Source organism: Acipenser ruthenus, chromosome 6 (genome assembly GCF_902713425.1).
Source record: "Acipenser ruthenus chromosome 6, fAciRut3.2 maternal haplotype, whole genome shotgun sequence".
NCBI classification, from domain to species: Eukaryota; Metazoa; Chordata; class Actinopteri; order Acipenseriformes; family Acipenseridae; genus Acipenser; species Acipenser ruthenus.
Window position 1 is genome coordinate 64,442,187 of NC_081194.1, and position 23,030 is coordinate 64,465,216.

Consider the following 23,030-nt stretch of genomic DNA (forward strand, 5'->3'; position numbering starts at 1 on the left):
CACATTTAAAAAAAATAAGACAGAATGAGCCTAATCATTAATGGAAATTGTGAGTTATGTCAGGAGACAAACCGGACAAGAAAATCAGTAAAGGCATCTGCCGAAACAGCAACAAAAAGAAGACATTATACTAGCTGAGCTAACTTACAGATATTTCTAGAAGAAGCACACATTGATAAGGAAATGTTTTCCTCAAAGAGGATGAAAAGGTCTGAACATTGCAGCAAAATAAATGCTGCTAGCGGGCCATGACAGCTAGCGGCCCATAACACGCGATCAAGCAAAAAATAAAGTGGATAGGTTACAGCAGCTTGATAGGAGACCCTGATTACCTAATTTAAATTGCAAAATGAAATAATTAAATTAATAAATTAATTACTTTTTGGTAAGATTGTATTTATTCTGGCTGTATGAATTAATTTACTTTTTTTGGAGAATCCCATTTTTTAAATATATTCACAAAAGTCAATAGCTTATAGAATTACATTCCGTTTACAATCACATTTTTTTTTAGATTTTTCCTTTATTTGCATTTATATTTTTTCAGTACTATCCAGCAGTTTGACTTTCCAATCAAGAGCTATGCTTGCATTGCAACAAATAGGTCATTACAAAAAGAAAACACTTACAATACAGTATTTATAAAGTAGAAACATACAGTCACAGTCACAGAAAAAAAAACGAACAACGTTTGAAGACTTTCATTGGTGGTAGATTGTATAGGCTAACTCTGATTAGTTCGGATTAAAGTGGCTATTGCATGCAACAGTATTTACTGGTTTGGCTTTGTAGACATTGATAAACCAAACAAAAAAAAAAACACAATCCTTTCCAAGTCAGAAAAACTGCAAGGCGTTCTATGCTCCAAAATTGTACATGCCTTAGCACTGTTACTGTCTTATTGCAAAAGTGACATACAGGCAGACCAGTGCCTTAAATAGGCTTTAACAAGGTAAACAAGATATTTTCTGAGAAATATGCCATAACTGTAACCCACACAAGCCAGCAACAGCGTCTCTCTATTTCTCTTGGAGTTGAATTCTGTTGAGGTCAGAGGTTAGCCTGTCAAACAAATCTCGGTTTCACTTCAAGCATGGATAGAGCTATTAAATACACCCAATGGGAGAATCTCCCCCCAGCCTACTGTCCAATAGAAGCCAGGATAACTCTGACAAAGAATCGGGATGGGCTGGACTAAGGTAGACAGAAAGATTGAGAGTTGGAAGGAGAAAGGAGGGGTGGAAACTAGTTTAGACACTCACATCCCCAAATTAGAGCTGTGTATTCAATAACAGCTCCAGCTCTCTCAGGTGGGAAGACTTTTGAGAAGAGTTGAAATGAAAGTAGGTGTGAGAAGTGAAGGGGGTCCAACTGAAGTTTAAATGGGCCTGAACTGAGTGAAAATGAAAGTTATGTTTCTTCCTACAGTGAGGTGAGTTATAAATAGAAATGTACTTTCATTTACATAAGTAAAAATAGGCCTGGTTATATTTATCTAAAGAAATAATAATAATAATAATAAAAATATCTCAAACAGTCAAGCAACTAGGTTTTGTGTGTTAAATTATATATATATATATATATATATATATGTGTGTGTGTGTGTGTGTGTGTGTGTGTGTGTGTCACGGATATATTAACTTTAAAAAAAAAAAAAAAAAGAAGCATGTATATTTATATTTAGGCCATGTGTGCATTTGCTTTTATATTATACAAATAATGGGTCTTAACTGGAAACAAAATTATAAAGCATGGATGTGATGTGATCCAAATAAAATCTTATACTTTATATCAATATAATTTTGTTACCAATAAACAAATATGCAGACTATCTGCAGTAAAATATATTTTTACTTAAATATGCAGACATATGTTTGCATAATTTGTTTTATTTATGTGTAACTTTTAGTTTACTGGTAGGCTGTTATTACATTTCTTGTGTTTCTGATAAATATTTTCCTTTGCTTTCTTCCGTAGTGGAACATTTATTTGTATTATTATTATTTGCCTGTGCAGTAAAGAATCGGATAGCCAACTGGAACGGTGATGTGTTGAAGCTTCAAGATTCTGTGATTTGAAATAAATGGATAATGGGTGCTGTCACACAAAAATCAGCTGCTTCCCAGCCTAGGTATGAAAACACAGCAACAAGTTTCAAGTTTGGGTCCTCACTATCCTCGAAATGACTTAGGCTCTGAATCAATCCTGACTGTTTTGGATTCAGTTCAGGTTCTCACTTGCTACAAACAAACTATCCAGAGGCTTGCAACAGATATACAGTATTTCATTTTAGTTGATTTACTCATGGTTGCAAGCACTTATATTAATAAAAGCAACACAGTCAAACTCTGTATCTGTATGGTATATGTAAAGATGAGTTAAAGTCTTTAATTCAAGTTTTTATCATCTTCTGTTGGTGGATCTGTGGTGATTTTATTATAGAAAGAGAAGATTAAAAACAAATCATAATGAAGGAAAAATCCAAAAATGCTGCCCGAACAAGACGGGAGAAAGAAAATAGTGAGTTCTATGAACTGGCTAAACTACTGCCTTTGCCCTCGGCCATCACCTCACAACTGGACAAAGCGTCTATCATACGGCTAACAACCAGCTACTTGAAAATGAGAATTGTATTTCCGGAAGGTAAGTCTTGACAGTGTTATTAACCTATACTTTTTATTATGATCACATAATTGTTTTGGCGTCAGTGGCGCCTTTTAACAGTTTTGTGTATTTTTTTATTTTATGATTCAATTTAATAAGAAAACAAACACTGTATAGGCCCTATAGTAATTATGCTCTAAAAAGCCGTAATGTTGTTGTGGTAGGAGAAATGATAAACTAACATAAAATACATACATAAACAAACCAAGAGATAGACTGCTGCAGTACTATTTAAAAAAAAAAACAAAAAAAAACAACCTATAAACCTTTAATCTACAGAATACCTTGACAGGTGATTATTATCGTACATTATTTTAATCTTCTGCTAACAAACTTTATCTGCTTGCTAAGCCTTTTATTATACCCATTACTTGCAAACCTAGAACTATGAAAAAATAATTATCTATTTGTAAAATGAATTTAGTTGAGGATTCATTTGTTAGGAATACTAGTATTTATGGTAGTATAACAAAAAAAAATAGACACAAACATTTTGTTACACAGTAAAAGCTCACGTCAAAAGGGAAATCCAAGGCTAATGATTTTATAATAGCCTTACATCGAATGTGTTACTGATTTCTTATTCCTGTGTTTATTTCAGTCATAATTGTCTTATTAAGATCTATATCCTATTAAGGCAATCCAGTTCGTGTTTATTTTGTTAATGCACGCTTAAGGAAGAAAACAACTTGCAAACTCAGATGACCATGATGTTCCTAAAAGGATTATTAGCAATGATTTGCCACCTCTTCCAGTCTCTATGGGCTACTTTTCTGCGTGATTGCAAGCAAGCCTTGCCAATTATTGGTGCCTGTGTGGCTCGCTGTTTGATCAGAAGAAGCATATGGTGTTGCTTGTAGGACTGTGAGTAATCTTGGTGGGGAAAGAATAGCTGATCCAAGGCGTCAGTAAAAAAGCAGAACGCTTGAATGCACTAGAGAATTGCATGGCAAGTAGCAGGAGAGCCACACACTGCAGTCCAAAGGCGATGGTAATTTATTCAGAAAGAAAGACTATGTAATTTTAAGTGCTGCAACCTCTTCTTTATGAACTACAGAAGAAGTGATACAGCCTATTTAATTACTGTTCCTTACACAACATTTTAGCAGATGGCTACATTTCTTCCCACATTCTTCATGTTATAAAAGATTAATCAAAGCGTTAATATAGGTTACTACTATGACTTCTACTACTACATTACTGCTACTAATAATAATAATAATAATAATAATAATAATAATAATAATAATAACTGAACTGGACAGGAAAGGTGTGATTAATACATCTGTTTTTAACAAACATTTTTTCTCAATATGTAGAATAAAATACAATATTTGTTCTATACGCACCAATATTATTCACTAGAACATTACTGAATATGTACACTCAAAACGGAGACATTTTCTTAAATATTATTATTGTTAATAATAATAATAATAATAATAATAATAATAATAATAATAATAATAATAACCAATGGCAAAAAATGTTATCTGCACTTTCAACAGACATGGAGCTTGATTGTATTTAACAAATAACACGATTTTACATTTCAAATAAGATAATACAGATGCAGGCTTTAGAATGGACAATGTATTTTTCGAAATTATTGTCCCTGGACCCGAATTGTGCATTATTCTTGTTTATCAAAAATGAAAATCATAGATTAGACACATTAAGTTTTCCACGTGGCCAACTGATTTAATGCTGTTTTCATATATTTAAACTGGTGATTGAGCATTAGGTTTCACTGTTTATTTTCTTCCGCAAGTTGTTTTCTCATTTACCTTCCAAGCGCCAGTCTCGCTTTCCAGTCAGTGTGTGTAAACACAATCCCAAAGAACGGGTTTACTATAGTGTACTATACATATACCAACATAGAAACAACAATTAATCAGTTTTCGTAGGATAATGGTTTTCAGGGAGAAAAAAAAAAAACATTAGGCCACTTTGTTTGATTATAAAACATGTTGTTTTTGTAGTACATATTTGATGTCCATTGTAGCGAAAAGCCAGACAGACGAACAGATTCACACACACACACTTCAGCCGAGAACCTTCACATTAGTGGTGCTGCATGTACTTTGCTGTCCTTGCCATATACCTAGCACGCGCTTGGAAACCAGAAGATTCGCCTATGTGAGATTTTTTACGTTTAAATAATAATAATAATAATAATGCAATTAAAAAATAACGCTATAGGTTCAGAATTAAATGGCTTCTTACCACGCTGTAAATAAAACCAAAGAACGTGTGAAGCAGAGCATACACGGCTATATATAAAGGCCCACTGGAAGACTGGTTTATGATCCCTACTGTCGATGAACAAGTGTGCGCTTTATTAAATCATGAAGGTGTTTTTTCCATTCCCTTTCAAATACTGTCAACAGGGCATGTGGCACATAAAACACAATAACATTTGAGAATCTGAAATATTATTAACCATTTGAATGTTTTATTTGAAAACATTTTAGTGCCATTGTTGAATTTATAGTAAGATATATGTGTTTTAAATAGCGATGGCATTTGAAAAACAGGATTTTTGCGCCTTTCGTTATTATTTACGATATGCCCACGTGCCTTATGAGTATTTATAACGACATATGCAAATAATTGCTAAATAAAATTATAGGACCTGCCTGGTCCTATAATTCGATTTGATTTTAATCTAGCTAATCCATGGTAAAACCAAAAAAAAAAAAAACATGTAGAAATATGCTGCTGAAAACAAATGTTGAAATTTAAATTCCAGGTTGTGTTCGTCCCTGTGTTTTAAATCCTATGCATTTAGAAATAATGTTAGATACAATTGTTTAAATATGTTGTGAGTTTAATTCATTAAATCGGATTGTGAGAGGTTTCTTTTTTTTTTTTTTTTACATTCATCGTTCATCCACGTCACAAAATGAGTCATCCTCCAATATCCTTAAATATGTATTTTAATTTGTTACCACATAATAATAATAATAATAATAATAATAATAATAATAATAATAATAATAATAATAATAATAAGTTTGAGATTAACAACATAATAGTCTTTACATATTTAAGGTATCTACAAGCTTAATATATGTATATCCTTCTATACTGTATATCTTATAGTTTTAGTAGTTATGAATTAGGTTTATGGTAGTTTATTATTATTATTATTATTATTAGCAGTGTGGAGTAGTGGTTAGGGTTCTGGACTCTTGACTGGAGGGTCGTGGGTTCAATCCCCGGTGGGGAACACTGCTGCTGTACCCTTGAGCAAGGTACTTTACCTAGATTGCTCCAGTAAAAACCCAGCTGTATAAATGGGTAATTGTATGTAAAAAAAATAAATAATGTGATATCTTGTAACAATTGTAAGTCGCCCTGGATAAGGGCGTCAGCTAAGAAATAAATAATAATAATAATAATAATAATAATAATAATAATAATAATAATAATAATATTTGGATAAGATGTCTAATTGTTTTTCTTTTCCAGCATTAAATATTTGAGACTGACACAGGTGTTTGGGTTTGAATATAAAAAGGTCTGTTTACCAGTGAATTAAACTATGTATTAATAGAATGTGTGTTTATTGTGAACTAAATGCCACCCGTCTACATAACGCTTGTTTAAATTACATGCTAATAGCGTTAAGGCACACATTTCAGCGTCTAAAGGATCGTTTTAAAGAACTTGGAACCCTTCCAAATGTATTAAGATTTACCATTATCGTTCCTCTCCCATTATTCCACTGGAGAAACCCTTTGCCTCAAAAAGATTGTTATTCTTTTACTTTCAAAAGCTGCTTGTTTAATTTGAAAGCTATGTTTAGACCTCTTGAAATTACAAGTGTCCTCAGATTGTGTTCCTATAATACTTTGGAAGGCAAAGTCTGTTTTGTGATTATTTGAAGAGGGTTGTGAAGAATCCGTTGCTCTTTTGCGGTAGGTCAAGTGCAAACATCCAAAGTTTATAATCTTAGCTTTCATACAGGTTGCTATAAAGAATAGGGTTTTTTTTTTATTGTAAGATTTTCACACCTCAACTGGTACCGGTAACCTGATGTTTATTATCTAAGACAAAAACGTTTTTGGAGCATGTAATTGACATTATGCAGATATATACACAACTTTTTTGTGTGTATTAATGTAGCTGTAATGAGTATTTAATAGTTACAGACGGTTATATAATTCAGTATTTTGGAGAGAGCAGCTTTTTTAATGCAATTCAACGCTAGTTTCTGTATCGATGTCGTATCAGGCGTACGACGTCGGCAGCTGAATATACTATAGAAGTAGCGTTTCTATATAACGTTGCTCACACTACTTGTCGTATTACCTGTTGTATTTCACCGACACAAATTTACTTGGCTATATAAACACGACAGCAGGACCACAGTCATTTCCCACATTGAACTTTGAGAAACATGGCTGCTCTAATTTAAGACATAGGCTGAGACAATTACAGCCACAGAGGGCATCAGAAGTGCGCAGCATCTGTGATGTGGTTTCTTTTTCATTATTATGTATTCATATTGTTATAATTATGTAGCCTATTGTTATTTTGTAATGTTTATTATTTATTGATACGGTAGGCTTCTTTCTTTTTTAAACGACATGTAAAGCGATTTGACATACCTAAATAAATAAAATTGAAAATGTAAATCGATCACGAAATCATAGTGATCCTCTTCGTCTGCTTTATTTGCAATTTTCAGTCCTTTTAATCCTCTTTGAGGAAAACGTTACACCGCTGTTAATTTAAAATAATCAAATTATATATATATATATATATATATATATATATATATATATATATATATATATATATATATATATATATATATAGTACAATAATAGTAAATGTGTAAAACATTTGGACATTAATTTAGGATATTTTAGTCAAATGTAGGCTTAATACTGTTTTGTTAAATTAAAATGTAGACAAGCCTTTTTTTATGTCCCAGTAATTCTAAATAAAATACAATAAATGCTTTGCAAAGGGAGGGAAAAAAACAATACATGTTGTTGATTTTATTTTAAAATAGACCCACATTACCCTTTGAACAATCCACTACCTATGTTCTATTCAATTTTCGGTCTCAAGGACAAATAGGGTTATAACAAAATATCTTATAAAACCTAAACTCCTCCATTTGATTAGCGCTTTGGAAATATCATTTGTTGATGCTTGTTGTGTAAATATTAAATGCATATTTGGTTAATATTAAAAATGCGGAATATTAAAAATGTGGTTAATTCTAATCTTTGTCTAGTGAATTTTTGTGTTTATATATAATTTGCATTTCAATCGGGAATGAATACATGAAGAAAAACAACGTTTAAATCGTTTCGACTACTTTTCTGGACAGCAGATGTTCCACTTTTATTCAACCGATTATTTCATTTGCGTTAATATTTATAACTGGTTTTGACCATGTCTGGTCACGAATGGGATAATGTATTATAATAAACCTGGATTAGAATATAAAAACGCACGCATATTTTAATTTACCTTCTTGAAACCATCTACAATGACAAAATTCAGAAAAAAAACTTGAAATATGGGGGGGGGGGGGGGGGGGCGTTTGAAAGCTGTTGTGTGAAATGAATAAGCTATGTGTTCAAATATAATTGTGTTCATTTTTGGATTTAAGAATAAATAAGTTCATTGTGTAAAATATGAATGGAAAAGCAAAACAGTGAAGTCTTAATAACAGACCTGAAATCATTTGAAGGCTTTAAGTTCATGTGCGAGTAGAAACGCAATGAATTGCATTTGATTTCACTGACTACCATTTACTGATTTAGTACTTGTATCTAAAATTGGTTTGTCGTTCTATTGATGATTTGCATTTTTTTAAAATTATTAATTAAGATGACTTTTTTATTATTATTTTTTTTTTTGCACAGGACTCGGCGAAGCTTGGGGTCATCCTAGTCGAACAACCTCTCTGGATAATGTAGGACGTGAACTGGGATCTCATCTTCTGCAGGTAATTAATAATAATAATAATAACAATAATAAAACATACATATTTGTGATTTGTGTTTTGCTGTTTCAAGTGTGTTTCATTGTCCCTTTGACGGTGTGACTGGTGGTGACTGTTTCTAAAAATTAGCCTATTTGTAAAAAAAAATTATGAAATTCAAAAATTAAAAAAAATTATTTACATAAGCTAATAGGCTGATATTCTTTCCACCAGGATCACAAATGGCAGGCATTTAGTTTTTTAAAATTGTCTTAGGCCATCAGAAAACACCTGTGGGAAATGGCGACATTCTGAAGCAGAGCCAGACTAACTAAAAGTTACATTACATACGTTACATGCCCTTCCTGTGCTGTAACCTAGTACCGAGTACTTCAGTAAAACTAGTATTTTTTTAGATGCTAAGCGAACTGATTGAAAACTATTTATTACTATAATACGTTATTTATTTATTTATTTATTTATTTATTTATTTATTTATGTATTTATGTATTTATTTATTTATATTTTTTGTCTTAGACATTAGATGGATTCATTTTTGTTGTTGCTCCAGATGGGAAAATAATGTACATTTCTGAAACAGCGTCGGTACATTTGGGTTTGTCACAGGTACGCTCATATCTAATTATCTATCTATTATAAACTCATAGTAGAATTTATGTGATGTACTCTGGTCCCATAAGTTATCTTCCTTTGTTAAAGATATTATTTTGAAATATGGCCTTGTACAATGTGAATAATTGTTTTTAAAACCATGTAAAATTACCTTTAAACAAATCAGTAACAGATTTAATTATATTTAATGTATATGTAACTTTAGCTAAGCCATGCAGGCTTTGTAACATTGGTTGGTTCCCATGTGAATAACAAGAGTTCGTTTCAACAGGTAGAACTGACCGGAAATAGCATTTACGAGTACATCCACCCAGCTGATCACGACGAAATGACTACAGTGCTCACAGCCCATCAACCTTACCATTCACACTTTGTCCAAGGTAAATAACATTAAAAACAATGTCAACGGTATATTGTACATACGTCAACCCTTCGTACCCTGTTTCTGCAACTTCTGTCCTGTCTTTCTTTTCAGAGTATGAAATAGAACGTTCTTTTTTCTTGAGAATGAAATGCGTGTTGGCAAAAAGAAATGCCGGCTTGACGTGTGGTGGATACAAGGTAGGTTTAAAAAAAATACATAATGACTTATAAAATGACACGGAGTCTAATAACATTACAGTGCGTAACCTAATGTATAAAAAATGTACACTATATAAAGCCTGTAGACAACGGTGATGATGAATATTATTAATATAAACTCTTACATATTTTTAGTCCTGTTCCAAGTGTTTTTTTGGGGGTTGTTAAACAGTCTTAAATAGCAATTCATATCAATATTATCAATGTTGGTGATTAATTTTGTTTTGTCTTTTAAATCCTCCCACTTCAGGTGATTCACTGCAGTGGATATCTGAAAATCCGCCAGTATAGTCTAGATATGTCTCCTTTTGATGGATGTTATCAAAACGTGGGTTTGGTGGCTGTTGGACATTCACTGCCACCAAGTGCTGTGACAGAAATCAAACTGCACAGCAATATGTTTATGTTTCGAGCAAGTCTGGACATGAAACTGATATTTTTAGATTCTAGGTAGGTTTTTTTTTTTCTTTCTTGGCTTATACACATTTTTTTGCTTTTAAAATTTTAAGTAGAATGAGCTAAAAAAAACTCCCTTTTGTTCTTTGCTGTGGCAGAGTTGCTGAACTTACTGGTTATGAACCTCAGGATCTGATTGAGAAAACCTTGTACCACCATGTACATGGCTGTGATACTTTTCACTTGCGATGTGCCCATCATTTGTGTAAGTGTGTTTTCTTAAATTTTTCAGTTCTGAAATCTAAAAACAAACAAACCTTTCCTTTTCAACATACCCATTGTTTAATAATGTATCATTTAAACACTGGCTATTTTTACATAAACTTAATTGCCAGTTTTGCCATGGCATTCTTATGCAATTACTAAATGGTGTGATCATGGATGTACATTACACAATTTCAGTATGCAGAGATGTCCAGGATAAATCCCATCTTCTCTTACTCAAAAACATTGTAAATACTATTGTAGAAGCGTAAACATTTCAGTGTTTGGTACATGTAGTCACAGCCTCTCTCTCGCTCTTCTGTATGGGGATGCAAGTGCCTCTGCACCAGTAATAATGAAAAAAAATCATAACCACTTTTGTGATGTTGGCTCTCCATTCACATTATTAGGTTACAAGCGAGCACTGTATAATGATATTGCTTATTGAAACACTACAGTGGAGTGAATGATTGTGTGCGGAGATTTTACAAAGGACTGCCTACAAATCTAAATCTATGCATTTTGGTTTATATAAATGCAGGGATGTTTTGATAGCAGTCTGTAAAGCTATGAATATGCTGTATGAGTGACAAAGAGGGGGTAGGTGGGCTGGGGTTAAATACAAGTGATAAGTGGACTTACTTAGCATACAAAATGTACTCCATTTCCTTAAAATGAAAATATCCATTCCATACAAAGAATCAAATAAATAACCTTTCAGGTTAATGTAAGAAATCATTAATATTTATTAGTTGATTTTTTGCTAGTTCTGCACCATTATTAGCAGTTGTGTGCTGCAAACACTGGGCAACATGTGTTATGAATAGGGTGCTCAGCCTTACACTTGGAGGGAAATGACTGTGTATGCTACTAAAGGCATTCATCAAAAATATAATACAAAATAAAGCCTTAACAGTATTTTGACAACATCAAGATAATTTATTATTAACATCTGCTTTTATTTTTTTACTGGCCCTAATGAATTAACTATACTATATATTTACTGTCTTAATCAACATGAATGTTAATATTAAAGAATAATAGTGTTTTTATAAGGAATTAATAATAAGAGGCTTATGCAAAATAAAAATAAAATGTGGAAGATTAACCACTCGTTAATTGTGTATGTAGGATTTTTTAAATATATTATTATTATTATTATTAATTGAAAGATATTAATTTGCTTTTCTTTTTTCTAACTAAGTACTGGTAAAAGGACAGGTCACAACCAAGTACTACCGATTCCTAGCCAAACAAGGAGGTTGGGTGTGGGTTCAGAGCTACGCTACAATAGTCCACAACAGCAGATCTTCCAGACCACACTGCATAGTCAGTGTCAACTACGTTCTTACGTGAGTAATTACAACATTTCAGTTTTTTTATACGCTGGTATAACATGAATAAAAAAAACTGAAATTGTTATTTGAAAAGCTATTGCAAGAGAGCCTGGCTCTTTTGTATAGCATTTAAGTATGTGTTATGGGCTTGCTCCCAGCTCCCATCAGTGTATTGGGTTGCCTCCCCTCAATCTGTATGGCTGTTGAATTTCTGTTATTGTGGATGGCCGTGTAGGCATACTGTAAATGGAAACATATATTGTTATCTATATGATGTTGAATCCAACAAAACGAAATCTTTCCAAGACTGAAGATATTGAGAGCACTGAAATGCTGGTTCAATGCAATTTTTTAAAATATATATATGACAAAGGTAGTTAAGCTACAGAAGACGCATTGCAAAGAAATAATTGATTAGTCGATCTTTGGCAAGATGCAGTGTAATTAAGGGTGTGACTTAGACTAGAAAAAGTAATCTTTCTATGGTTGTTTTCTGTGTTACTTTGGGTTAATTTTCTCTTCATTGGAACCAGTAAGGAAGCAATGGAACAATGTAGGTTTGAAGCTCTGCATGACTTGTAGTATAAACCCTTTTCGAGTTATCTGTATCCAACTAAATCCCTATAAATACTGCTTTCTAGTATTGAAAGTTGCAGGGACCACAACTATAAGTTGAGGGGCAGGTGTACTTTCTTTAGATTTTTTTTTTTTTTTTTACAAATATTGATGATATTTTACATACACTGTAAAACCATTGTATGTATTTGTTTATATCTGTCAGAAACATGCTGTTTTTAGTAAGCATTAGGATACAACATGGGCTTTTTAGGAATTATATTGTAAACCAAAACAAGTAAGGTGCTGGCTGAATACATTACAGTTACTTATCTAATTGTTATCAGTTATTTTACTTGTATTACAGCCCTGAACTCACCTACAAATATATGCTAAGAAGTATAGGTGTAGTAAGATTTTAATGTCAAAACCATTGTAAAAATACATGTAAAATAGACCAATTTTTAATGAATTACTATAAGAAGCTAGCTATACTAATATATTGGCAAGTAATAAATAGTGGGTTTACAATGTGAATATTCTTAAGTCCAAAAGTCAATAAAATGTGTTTACAGTGTGTGCTTATCAATTCATAAAGATAGGAAAGAACCCTGCCTGAAATATTATAGTCTCTCTTGTGTTCCCAAGGTCCTGTGGTATTCAGAAGTTTTCTTTATTGACAGTCAATCCCCATTTATTATTTGATTTCAACTGGGGAGAACATTTTGATAAATTAACAATTCATAGGCTACAAATATCGTAAATTGAAGTTTCATAGGACGATTACAAATAAATAATACAATTACATTTATACTGTTACTCTTTTTCAGATTACAGGATATATTCACAAAGGTTTAACTGATTAATTATTTGATTTCATAAATAAAATACAGTTTGATATTCATGAAACTGTTCTGCACCGTTGTTAAAGAATGACACCAACAGTATAGGATGATTTTATGAATATGTAACAATACTGTATTCAATTAGATTTAGATGAAACTATGTTCACCTAAACCTTTTCTATCAATCATTGCACTCTTGCATACACAACAGCACTGATTTAATGTATATAATCAATCAAGCACATGTAATCCTGAAATATAATTTAAATTCAGTTAAGCAGTTTAAATAATGGTGTTTTATATATGTTTAGTCAAGCATTATTGTAATTATAGCTTAAGAAGATTAGGCCTAAATAAAATCAAATACTGGGCATGTCCTTGAAATAAGATATGCTGCCAGAATAAATGCTGTGTTTGTACAGTAACTAAGAAAACCATGAATGATTAACTTTCTAACGGAGGTGCTGCATTGCATTCTGCAATGCACAGAGAAGTATAAGAAGTGGGGCACAGGGAGAATTGGGGGCATTTCATTGGTTTTTAGAGAATCAAACTGTTTTAAAAAAGAAAATACAACTTTGTATTACTTGTTTTGAAATCTTTTGAATGCAATATATAGTTAATGCACAAATCTCAAGTAACTATTTTATTTTCAAGTACACACATTTTATTTAAATATAGATGCTCAGAAATCATATCCTGCGAAGGAGTAAATTACAAAAAAAAAAAAAAAAAAAACTTTGCACAGTGAGGCTTTGAGAGAGTAGCTCATACCCAAATGGCAATTAACAGTGGTAACCCTAGCCTCCATATTGACTCCGATTATCAAATTCAGACTATCTAAAGTCAAGAAATACAGAGTAACATTCTTTAATCTAATTAGTAATAAGGTACCTGACTGGTCCAGGTTTCTTTGCGCTCCTGGTTGTTTGAATATGTGAGTTCTTTGACGTTGCGCTGCCTTTCTCTCCCTGTAGTCTGCACACTGAACGCACAAGTTATTTCCTGCCAGCGGAAAAAAAGGTCCTGCCCAAGAATCTCTGGACGGCCAGCTTGTTATCATTTTGATCAGCTTTGTGCTTTCCTATAGCTTTCAAAAACATTATATCATCATATCATTATATCTTCTGTAACACTACGTACCACTAACTGAGACAGTTAGACTAAGGTTTAAAAATAACACAGATTGTTTTTTTTTTGTTTTCCCATTATTTATTATTTAAAATGTGTAAAGTAAATTACTAACAATTAATTAAGATTGGGTCATTTTATATGCATTCTGAGACCAAAAAAAGGTAAAAGGTCAAATTTCAAGGTAAAGACTAATAATATCTACTTACATATTTATTCTTAACTATTTTTTTTGTCTGAAAAAGATGACTGTACATTGAATTCTGTTTTCTGAACTTTAGCAAAGACATACCTCATTGGTTTTTGCATAAAAATCTTAGAATTATATTTTTTTAAAATATATAAATTCGTCTGCCTTCTTATAAAAAAAGCAATATAGTGACCTTTCAATTTTATAGCTTTAAAACATTTCTTTATATCTATTCTTTGAAACAAAATAAAAACAAATGCTATTAAGATATAATGAATTATATGCAGAAAAGTGAGTAAGGGTCAGTCAGCACACGGATTTCCTACAAGAAATTTGTTTTCAGGAATTCAGAAATGTTCTCTAGATCTGTGTGCCTCATAGTTATTCTGTGTTTTAGAAGCAGTGTTCGCCCCTTCAGTCCATCGTTTTTGACTACCTTTTACACTTACAGGCAGCACATTTCGTGTTGACATCATAGCAGGATTTCTGTGAACTGCTTGCTGTAGAGTGCTGATTTTTTTCAGTGTGTCTTTTTTTGCATATGTGGGGATATGATCGCTCATTACGATCAATTTAACTTTCTCTGCTGATACCTGTGTGACCGAGGACATTTTTCTAACACCAATGAGGTTTAAAAAATATTTGGAAGCAAACTTTCCTTTCACTCTTTTTTGTTTTTGTTGCTTTATAACCAATGTTAATGTTTATTTTATATTACCGTGCAGGGATACAGAATATAAAGGACTGCAACTATCATTAGACCAAGTGACATCAACCAAGCCATCATTTTCTTATGCCAACACGGCACCAGCAATTGCTGACAGTAGAAAAGGAAACAGGGCCCGCATCATACGCACCAAAACAAGAGCTAGAGCATCTCCATACCCTCAGGTAACCATAAATGTTTGATTCTGTGATTTTCTTGGTGCATTGTTTTATTTTACAGTTCAAAATATGGAATGCACATTAAAGGTAGAATAGAAAAAGCTTAAAAATGGTTTATCCTTCTACCCAGGTGTCATTTGTTTTATTTAGTTGCCATTTCTTCTCTTGCTTCTTGTTCATTCAAGCTCCCTGCTGACAACCGTTTCAACTAGCCCTTTATAGAATCTCACTTTTTTGCGTCATTAGTCATTAATTTGATAATAAGTCTTGCCTTCTTTTAATTGTATTCATTATTGAGGGAAAAGAAAAATGCTGTTATTGTATTATATTTATTTATTATTGAATCTTGAAAAATATCTTGAAAATTGTTAATGTTTCCATTGTGTTAAAATATTACAGTAAAAAGATGTACTGCATATGTCAGTTGTCTACTGTGATCGATAATAGTTACCAGTACCACGATCAAAGCTTTATATATATATATATATATATATATATATATATATATATATATATATATATATATATATATATCTTACATAAACAGAATGTTTACTTAAATATTTACATAACCAGAATGTTTACTTAAATATTTAACCACAAACATGCATCTTAAGAAAAATTATCAGGAGTGTTCTTTGAGATTCCGTACCACATAAATACAATAGAATTACGACATTTCTATTTTGCCTAAACAATTACAAAAAAAACCCCACCAGACACACTGTTTAACTGAACCAGCATATCACAAAGCAGGCAGGAAGTCGCATAAAGAATGTTAGCTTTGTTACTTGTCAAATAAATTTATTTATAGTAGTACTTATTTTGTTGCTGTAAAGAGTTCATTAATTTATAAATAGTCCATTCTCTTCTTTGAAAACCTTGCAGTATTCTGGATTTCACACGGAACGGTCAGAATCTGACCATGACAGCCAATGGGGTGGGAGTCCGCTGACAGACTCCGCCTCCCCACAACTGCTGGATCAAGGAGAAGGGCCACACTCCCAGCACTCTGACATCTCCTGTGCATACAGACAGTACTCGGACCGCAGCTCTCTTTGCTACGGTTTTGCTTTAGACCAAGCTGCCAGGCTGACTGAAGAAAGAAACTCCCACTACCACACTCAGGCCTGTGAAGGGGGAAGGTGCGAAGCCGGTAGATACTTTCTAGGCACCCCACAGCCCGGAAGAGATAGTTGGTGGAGTTCCCCTCGGACACCATTGCATGTGCCTAAATCATCACCAGAAAACAGGGAAGGATATGAGAACAGTATGCCACACATTGCTTCAATTCACAGCATTCCTGGTAAGCTAATAGTATAATAAAATTCATTGCTGAGCCATCAGATTATGTTAAGCAACGTGAGTAATTATATCAGGCCTGCGGAATAAAAATGACAAAGTAATAGGTGCCTTTTCTGGATATGAAAACATTTACTTTAATGTCTGAAATGTACTGTATTCAGATGAATTTAAGATGCACTTTTCGAAAAAAAAATGTTCTCAAAAATGGCTTGCGTCTTAAATTCAGGTACAGTATAGTGATGCGTGTATTAAAATTGCCAACAAAAGATGTGACTGCCCGAGCACACAAACAGCAATGTGACTGACTGGCAGTTGAAGGTTTCCGTAGTAGTTATCCTACGGAGCGGACACTCTCCTCCTCGATGTTAAAAAAGCAAACTTTCGCTCAGCGCCTGCCTGTGTAGCTATGGCCATGCAGTAGCCTCAAACTGTCGCTACTGTGTTCTTAACAGACGTAGGCCCCCCTGGCACGGCCTCAGCCAAACAGGACCTCCCGATCAGCTCAGCTCCAGGCAAGCCTTCCTGTTTACCACATTATTATTATTATTATTATTATTATTATTATTATTATTATTATTATTATTATTATTTGTATTATTTATTTATTTATTTATTTGTTAGCAGACGCCTTTATGCAGGGTGACTTACAGTTGTTACAAAGTATCACATTACAAAGTATCATAAAATATCACATTACAGAATATCACATTACAGATAAGAGCAGTTATAAAGTACAATAGTCAGTAGCAGATAAGAGCAGAATAAAGAATACAGTAAGTAATTACATTTAAGAGTGAGTTCAACTAAAAGCAGTTAACTTAAAAATATTTGCATATACGAGTAAAGTCCAATAAGAACATGTAGTAAGTGTGATAAATGGATGACAATGATTTAAAATAAGAGCAATTGCAAAAAACATGGCTATGGATACCTACAAGAGTAAAATCACGTATAAGATACAGGAAGTAGTTATAATTAAGAGCAGTAATAGAGTATGGCAAGGTATGGAGCAGTTCAGTGCCAGTACAAGCTGATGCAAGTACTGGTACAATTGGGTGCCATATAGTCCAGTATAGTCGAGAGTTGTGAGGTCTACAGATGCTGTCTGAACAGGTGTGTCTTGAGGAGGCACCAGAAGGTGGTCACAGTAGCAGCACAGCTGAACCAGCAACATTAGCTTCCTGAGGAATTTGAAGAGAAACTTTTACAATATCAACGTTTCATTATTCGGCTCAGTTCAGACCCCCATATTTTTCTACTTATACAGTACCACAGTTCACAAAAAAGGAGAAAAAACGTGTGAGTAATTACAACTGGAAATGAGAAGCCGCACGTAACTGTCCTGCTCTGTGTGATGGCAGGCGGCTGCACACTGCCTCCATACGTTGTTTTCTTATATGAGTAAATGCATCTTTGTAAGTGGATCTTTATTTGATTTGTTTTCCTCAAGTTGGGTGGGAAATTTTGTCTGCATTTTAAATCCGAAGGAATGCGGTATTTTAAGTGCCTCACCCACATCCAGCTATAACAGTATAAATACAAACTTTTCTAGTTTAAAGAATTCTGTATTATAATTTAAAAAAATAAAATAAAATGAGTATGATAATTTGATGTTGTGTTTGTAAAAATATTAATGGTGTACAGAAAGGTTCCCAGAACAAAAATAGCAAAACCTTATTTTTAATAAAGGGGACCATGATGTTAATCACTTGGTAATGTTTAATGTGAGCCTCTGTATTGACTCTAGGGAGAGGCCACTGGGATGAAGACAGTGTTGTCAGCTCTCCAGATCCCGGTTCTGCCAGCGACTCTGGAGACAGATACCGCAGTGACCAGTACCAGAGCAGCCCTCATGAGCCCAGCAAGATTGAAACGTTGATAAGAGCCACACAGCAAATGATTAAAGAGGAAGAAAACAGGTTGCAGCTTCAAAAGGCTACTCAGGATCATATGGTATCAGTCAATGGGATGACAAAGAGCCACTCCTCTTGTTACGCCACTAACTATCCACAGACTCAGCTACAAGGGGTTGTGTGCCGTGGACCTGGTGTCACTAGCTCCGCCTTGTGTGACCACCTCCAGCACAGGGATGGCAAAATGATAAGCCCCCAGGAAAGCAAGCATGACAACAGCCCAACGTCACTGTCACGAATAAGTAGCCCAATTTCAGACAGAATTTCCAAATCTGGCTTATCATTAGCCAAGGACTACTTGCACACAGACCTGTCTCCTCATCAAAAGCCCGGAAACCACTGTGCATCCTCCTCCCCCACTAACTACGCATCTCACCATCGGCAGTACTTAGACAAACATACTTACTCCCTGACTGGTTATGCATTTGAGCACCTGTATGACAGCGAGACCCTCAGAAACTATTCTTTAGGCTGCAGTGGCTCCCACTACGACGTGACTTCACATTTACGAGTGCAGCAAGACCAGGCACAAGGACACAAAGGGACCTCTGTCATAATCACAAATGGAAGCTAACATTTGTAAAGAACATGGTGCCAAAAGCCAGATTTAAATGCACTATAAAATATTATGGGTTTCTTTTTAAGGTCTTGTTAACCTTCAGTAAATATTTAGGTGCAGCCAAGTTAAACATAAACCAGGGTATGTGCCCTTTTATTCTTCTCTGCATTTGTGCACACTAAGTGATCAATTTGCATACATTGTGAAAATGTGAAGAATTTATGGGAACAAAGATTAGGAAGGGATAAGGATTTATATATAGCTGTGTTTAAAGACCTGGAATACAGTCTGAAATCACATCTCTTAGTGCAATCAGACCAAAACCTTATTTTTTTCTAACTATATCGGTCATTTTGTTGTTGTTCAAGACAACAAAGAATATGCAACTAATCTGAATGTGGCTAAACATGGGAATGAAGACAAATGTTAAAATGTGAAGTTATTATTTTAGGTGTGTGATTTATTCAGTAGGACACATGAAAGGTATTGTGCAAACCTATATTGTTTGTTTCTTTGTTTCTTTGTGGTTTTTTTTTCTTCTTTCTAAACACAATACTACATGTGCAAATAAATAACGCTTCTGTCGGGCTCCTACATGCAAGAGAAAAAGAAAAAGAAAATGAAATGCAAAGTGCTTTGGAGCAAGCGTTTTATGTCTTGATCTTGTTTTCTTTTCTTTTTTTTTTTTTTTTTAGTACCAAACTAAAACATGCAAGTAACGAGACTTATCTCTTGAAACCTTGGAAATATGTTTCAGCTGTTTGCACCCTCTTAAAAGATTTCTGATTTTAAACACACTGAAAAGCCTGCTCTATCTTGCCATATATAGCTATGGCTAAAGGTTTTACATCACCTAGAATTTTCGGATTGAGCCTAATTTTTATTTGTATTTTTTTAAACTATCTGAGCTTAATTTAGATATTTTATTTAACATCATGTAACCAAATAAACTACAAAATCATATTTCAAGTCTGCCAGAAGCCATACTAATAGTACAGTAGAGTTCGAAATGTAAACATTTTCATTTTTTGTCAGTTTTTCATTAAGTATATGGAAAACTATAAAGCGGTATGATTCAATATGTAAACGTAATATTATTCAGCAGGCTTCATTTGACTTTATGAAGGAAAATTAGTTAATTCTATAGGGTGATGCAAAACCTTTGGCCATAGCTGTATAGTCAGTAGTAGCCTTATAGTAAATACAAATGTAGATACAATTTGTACATTTCTTTCCAGTCCCCTCCCATGTAGGTAATGTAGAAGACTGTTTGGTTTAGCTACTTAGTTCCTAAGACCTTGTCAAGTGTTTCTCCACTAGATTTATTTATGATGTAAATACTCTCTCAGAAAGCATTTGAAGTACAGGTGCATACATGTATTTATTATGTGAACAAGAAAAATGTTTTTGTTTTTTTTTTGGTTTTGAAATATAGTTGCAATCAAACAAACTTCTGGCTGCATGTGTCTTATTAAAAGGGGTGATGTCAAAATGGTGTCTAATAAAGTCACAGGTACTCGACAAAGTCACAGCAACATATATATATACATGAATGAAGGCTATATTTGCATCCTGACCCATTAAAAAAAAATAATACCACAGTAGTGACATCAAAAAGTGATAATTCCTCTAGAAGAAAATATACTTGAACTTTGACCCATTTGACCCCTCGAGACTTTCAATTCAAACACAAAATGTTTTGTTTTCAATCACTCGGCAACACCCACGGTACAGAAATGTTCATTAATGATCAACAAAATGAGAATACGTTAAAAAAATATATGTTAAGCAGGTCCATTCTTATCTCAGAGAAACTGGAGAGGAACAGGAAATTAAAACAAGGTAAAGGCAATCATCCAAATAAAGCTGAAGCACTAACGGATAAGGACATAAAATGTCTGTACAACACTGAAACACTACGTTAAAAAAAAAACAACTGTACTGCTGAACCTCGTCTTCTTTAATATTAGCATCACAAGGGTATCTATGTATTATAAAAAAATAATAGATGGTCCTCTTCAGTGAGTTACAGGAAAACAATTCCATCTCGGGTTTCTGTGACAGTTTATAAACTACTTGACCGTCAGTCTCATAATTTATGACGTCACAGAAACCCTAGATGGAATTATTTTCCTGTAACTCACTGAAGCCCATCTATACTTCTCAAGATCATTTCATAAATACAAAAATAAACTTTGTAAAATACTATGGTAAATGCCAGGTGTGATGAAATAGGGTTGTAACATTATATCTGTTGCAATTGTAAACAGTGACTGTATATAGAGCTGCCACTCAGATAAACTGAACGTACCGCGACACCTTAATGTGATCAGCACTTTGCATATCCCATCATTTTAAGACAACACTTCAGTACATCATTGCACATTTCATTCCTTCCTAATGAAAAAAAAAATCATGTTTGCAACTTCATGCTTCAGTCCAGATCGCCCTGGATATATTAATGAAAGTGTTGATGGAAATCAATACTGCAAGATCTTGAATTAGAAAGGTCCATTTCAGGGATCAACCAGATCAATGAACAGAGGAGTCAGCTGATGTTATTTAAGGCATGCCACTGCCAACACACAAATGCTTATTGCTTGTGTAAGTGATTTTAGTAGCAGCTCAGCATGAATTGACCAATGCCTACAGCACTTCCACTGCCAGGACATTATTACGACTCTGATGTTTGGTAGCCTCATCTACAACAGAAAGTGTACAACCACGATCACCATAATTCTTAAGACAGAAAGGGTTCATTGGTGGATCTCAACTCATTGATCACTAGATGCAGATGTTATGCCATCAGTGGTGCTTGTCAGGATATATGATTTGCTGTTGCTGATGCTGCCTCTATATTAGAAACAAAACATGCTGCAAATGCTTGGCTTGAGGCCGGAGGCGCTCCAGGCATGAAGAAGCAGACGAATGCAAATCCTGGGTTAGGAGCCCAACCCTATTATAATAATGGGCTCAGATTCAGACGGCATACAATGCACATTGCAGCCAAGTGCTGTTTGAAGCTTCAGCAGGATATGGTAGATAGAAAATGTGTAGGTTCTTAAAATACACATGTATTTCAGGGAAATGAGCCAACTTCCCAGAAGTGAGTCCAGCAATAATTGCTACTGTTGAGATTTCCTTAAATAAAATATATGAAACCACTTCCTGATGAATGTACTTTAACTTAGTTATCTTTTTTAAAGTCTTACAATTTGTATATAACCTTTAAATATTCATTGAATCAATTTGAGATTTAGAATGTATTGTGTCCAAAATGCCCTAATTTATTAGTAAAACACACAATTTGGGTAGAATTAGAAAAGGGTGTTAATGTTGCAACTAGCACATTTACACCACACAAACAAGCAAACAAACAAATAAATACATAAATAAATAATCATTTGATAAGTAATCAGGGATTATATCATTTATGAAAAAGTGCAATGCTAATTAAGTTTAAGGTTTAGCTAGCCTTAGGTGTCAATGTAGACCTGTAAATGTAGTTTTGGGAACTTGTAACAAACAATCTAGGCCCATATTATCTCTATTATAGCCACATAACTACAATGTATCATAGTGTTCACCCTATGGTTTGAAGTAATCAGAATGGAAAGTAGAATTGTAATTTTTTTTTTTTTTTTTTAGGACACACTTCAAAAATGCCTCTGTTACAGTAGATCAACTGAACATTGAAATAAAAATATATAAAATCAAATGTTGCATTACCCGGTTAAGTTACTTAAATTATTTATTTTACTTAATAATACTGTAAAATGCTAAAAACAAATGTACAATATGTATTTTGTGCAGAGATTTCA

At 33.5% G+C, this 23,030-nt stretch overlaps 1 protein-coding gene across 3 annotated transcripts; it reads left to right on the forward strand.

Annotated features, from left to right (window-relative positions):
* Nucleotides 1–1,236: 1,236 nt before the first annotated feature.
* LOC117410959 (single-minded homolog 1-like) lies at nt 1,237–20,651 on the forward strand. Of its 3 annotated transcripts, XM_059025659.1 has the most exons (13): nt 1,237–1,432; nt 1,978–2,131; nt 2,443–2,643; nt 8,556–8,638; nt 9,152–9,241; nt 9,519–9,627; nt 9,723–9,808; nt 10,080–10,279; nt 10,384–10,490; nt 11,694–11,841; nt 15,273–15,438; nt 16,321–16,738; nt 18,485–20,651. In XM_059025659.1, exons 3-13 carry the CDS (start codon nt 2,469–2,471, stop codon nt 19,222–19,224), a joined length of 2,322 nt encoding a protein of 773 aa, XP_058881642.1. In that variant the 5' UTR covers nt 1,237–1,432; nt 1,978–2,131; nt 2,443–2,468; the 3' UTR covers nt 19,225–20,651. The 3 variants fall into 3 exon arrangements, with proteins under 3 accessions (XP_058881642.1, XP_058881641.1, XP_058881643.1); XM_059025658.1 differs by having other exon boundaries at nt 1,978–2,643; XM_059025660.1 differs by having other exon boundaries at nt 2,017–2,643.
* Nucleotides 20,652–23,030: the final 2,379 nt, after the last annotated feature.

What these genes read in the sequence shown, in the direction of transcription:
- LOC117410959 (XM_059025658.1), top strand. Translation starts at nt 2,469, where the DNA reads ATGAAGGAAAAATCCAAAAATGCTGCCCGAACAAGACGGGAGAAAGAA. An exon ending in TACATTTGGGTTTGTCACAG is followed by an intron (nt 9,242 to 9,518) that starts GTACGCTCATAT and finishes TCGTTTCAACAG; the next exon opens with GTAGAACTGACCGGAAATAG. An exon ending in TTCAATTCACAGCATTCCTG is followed by an intron (nt 16,739 to 18,484) that starts GTAAGCTAATAG and finishes TATTGACTCTAG; the next exon opens with GGAGAGGCCACTGGGATGAA.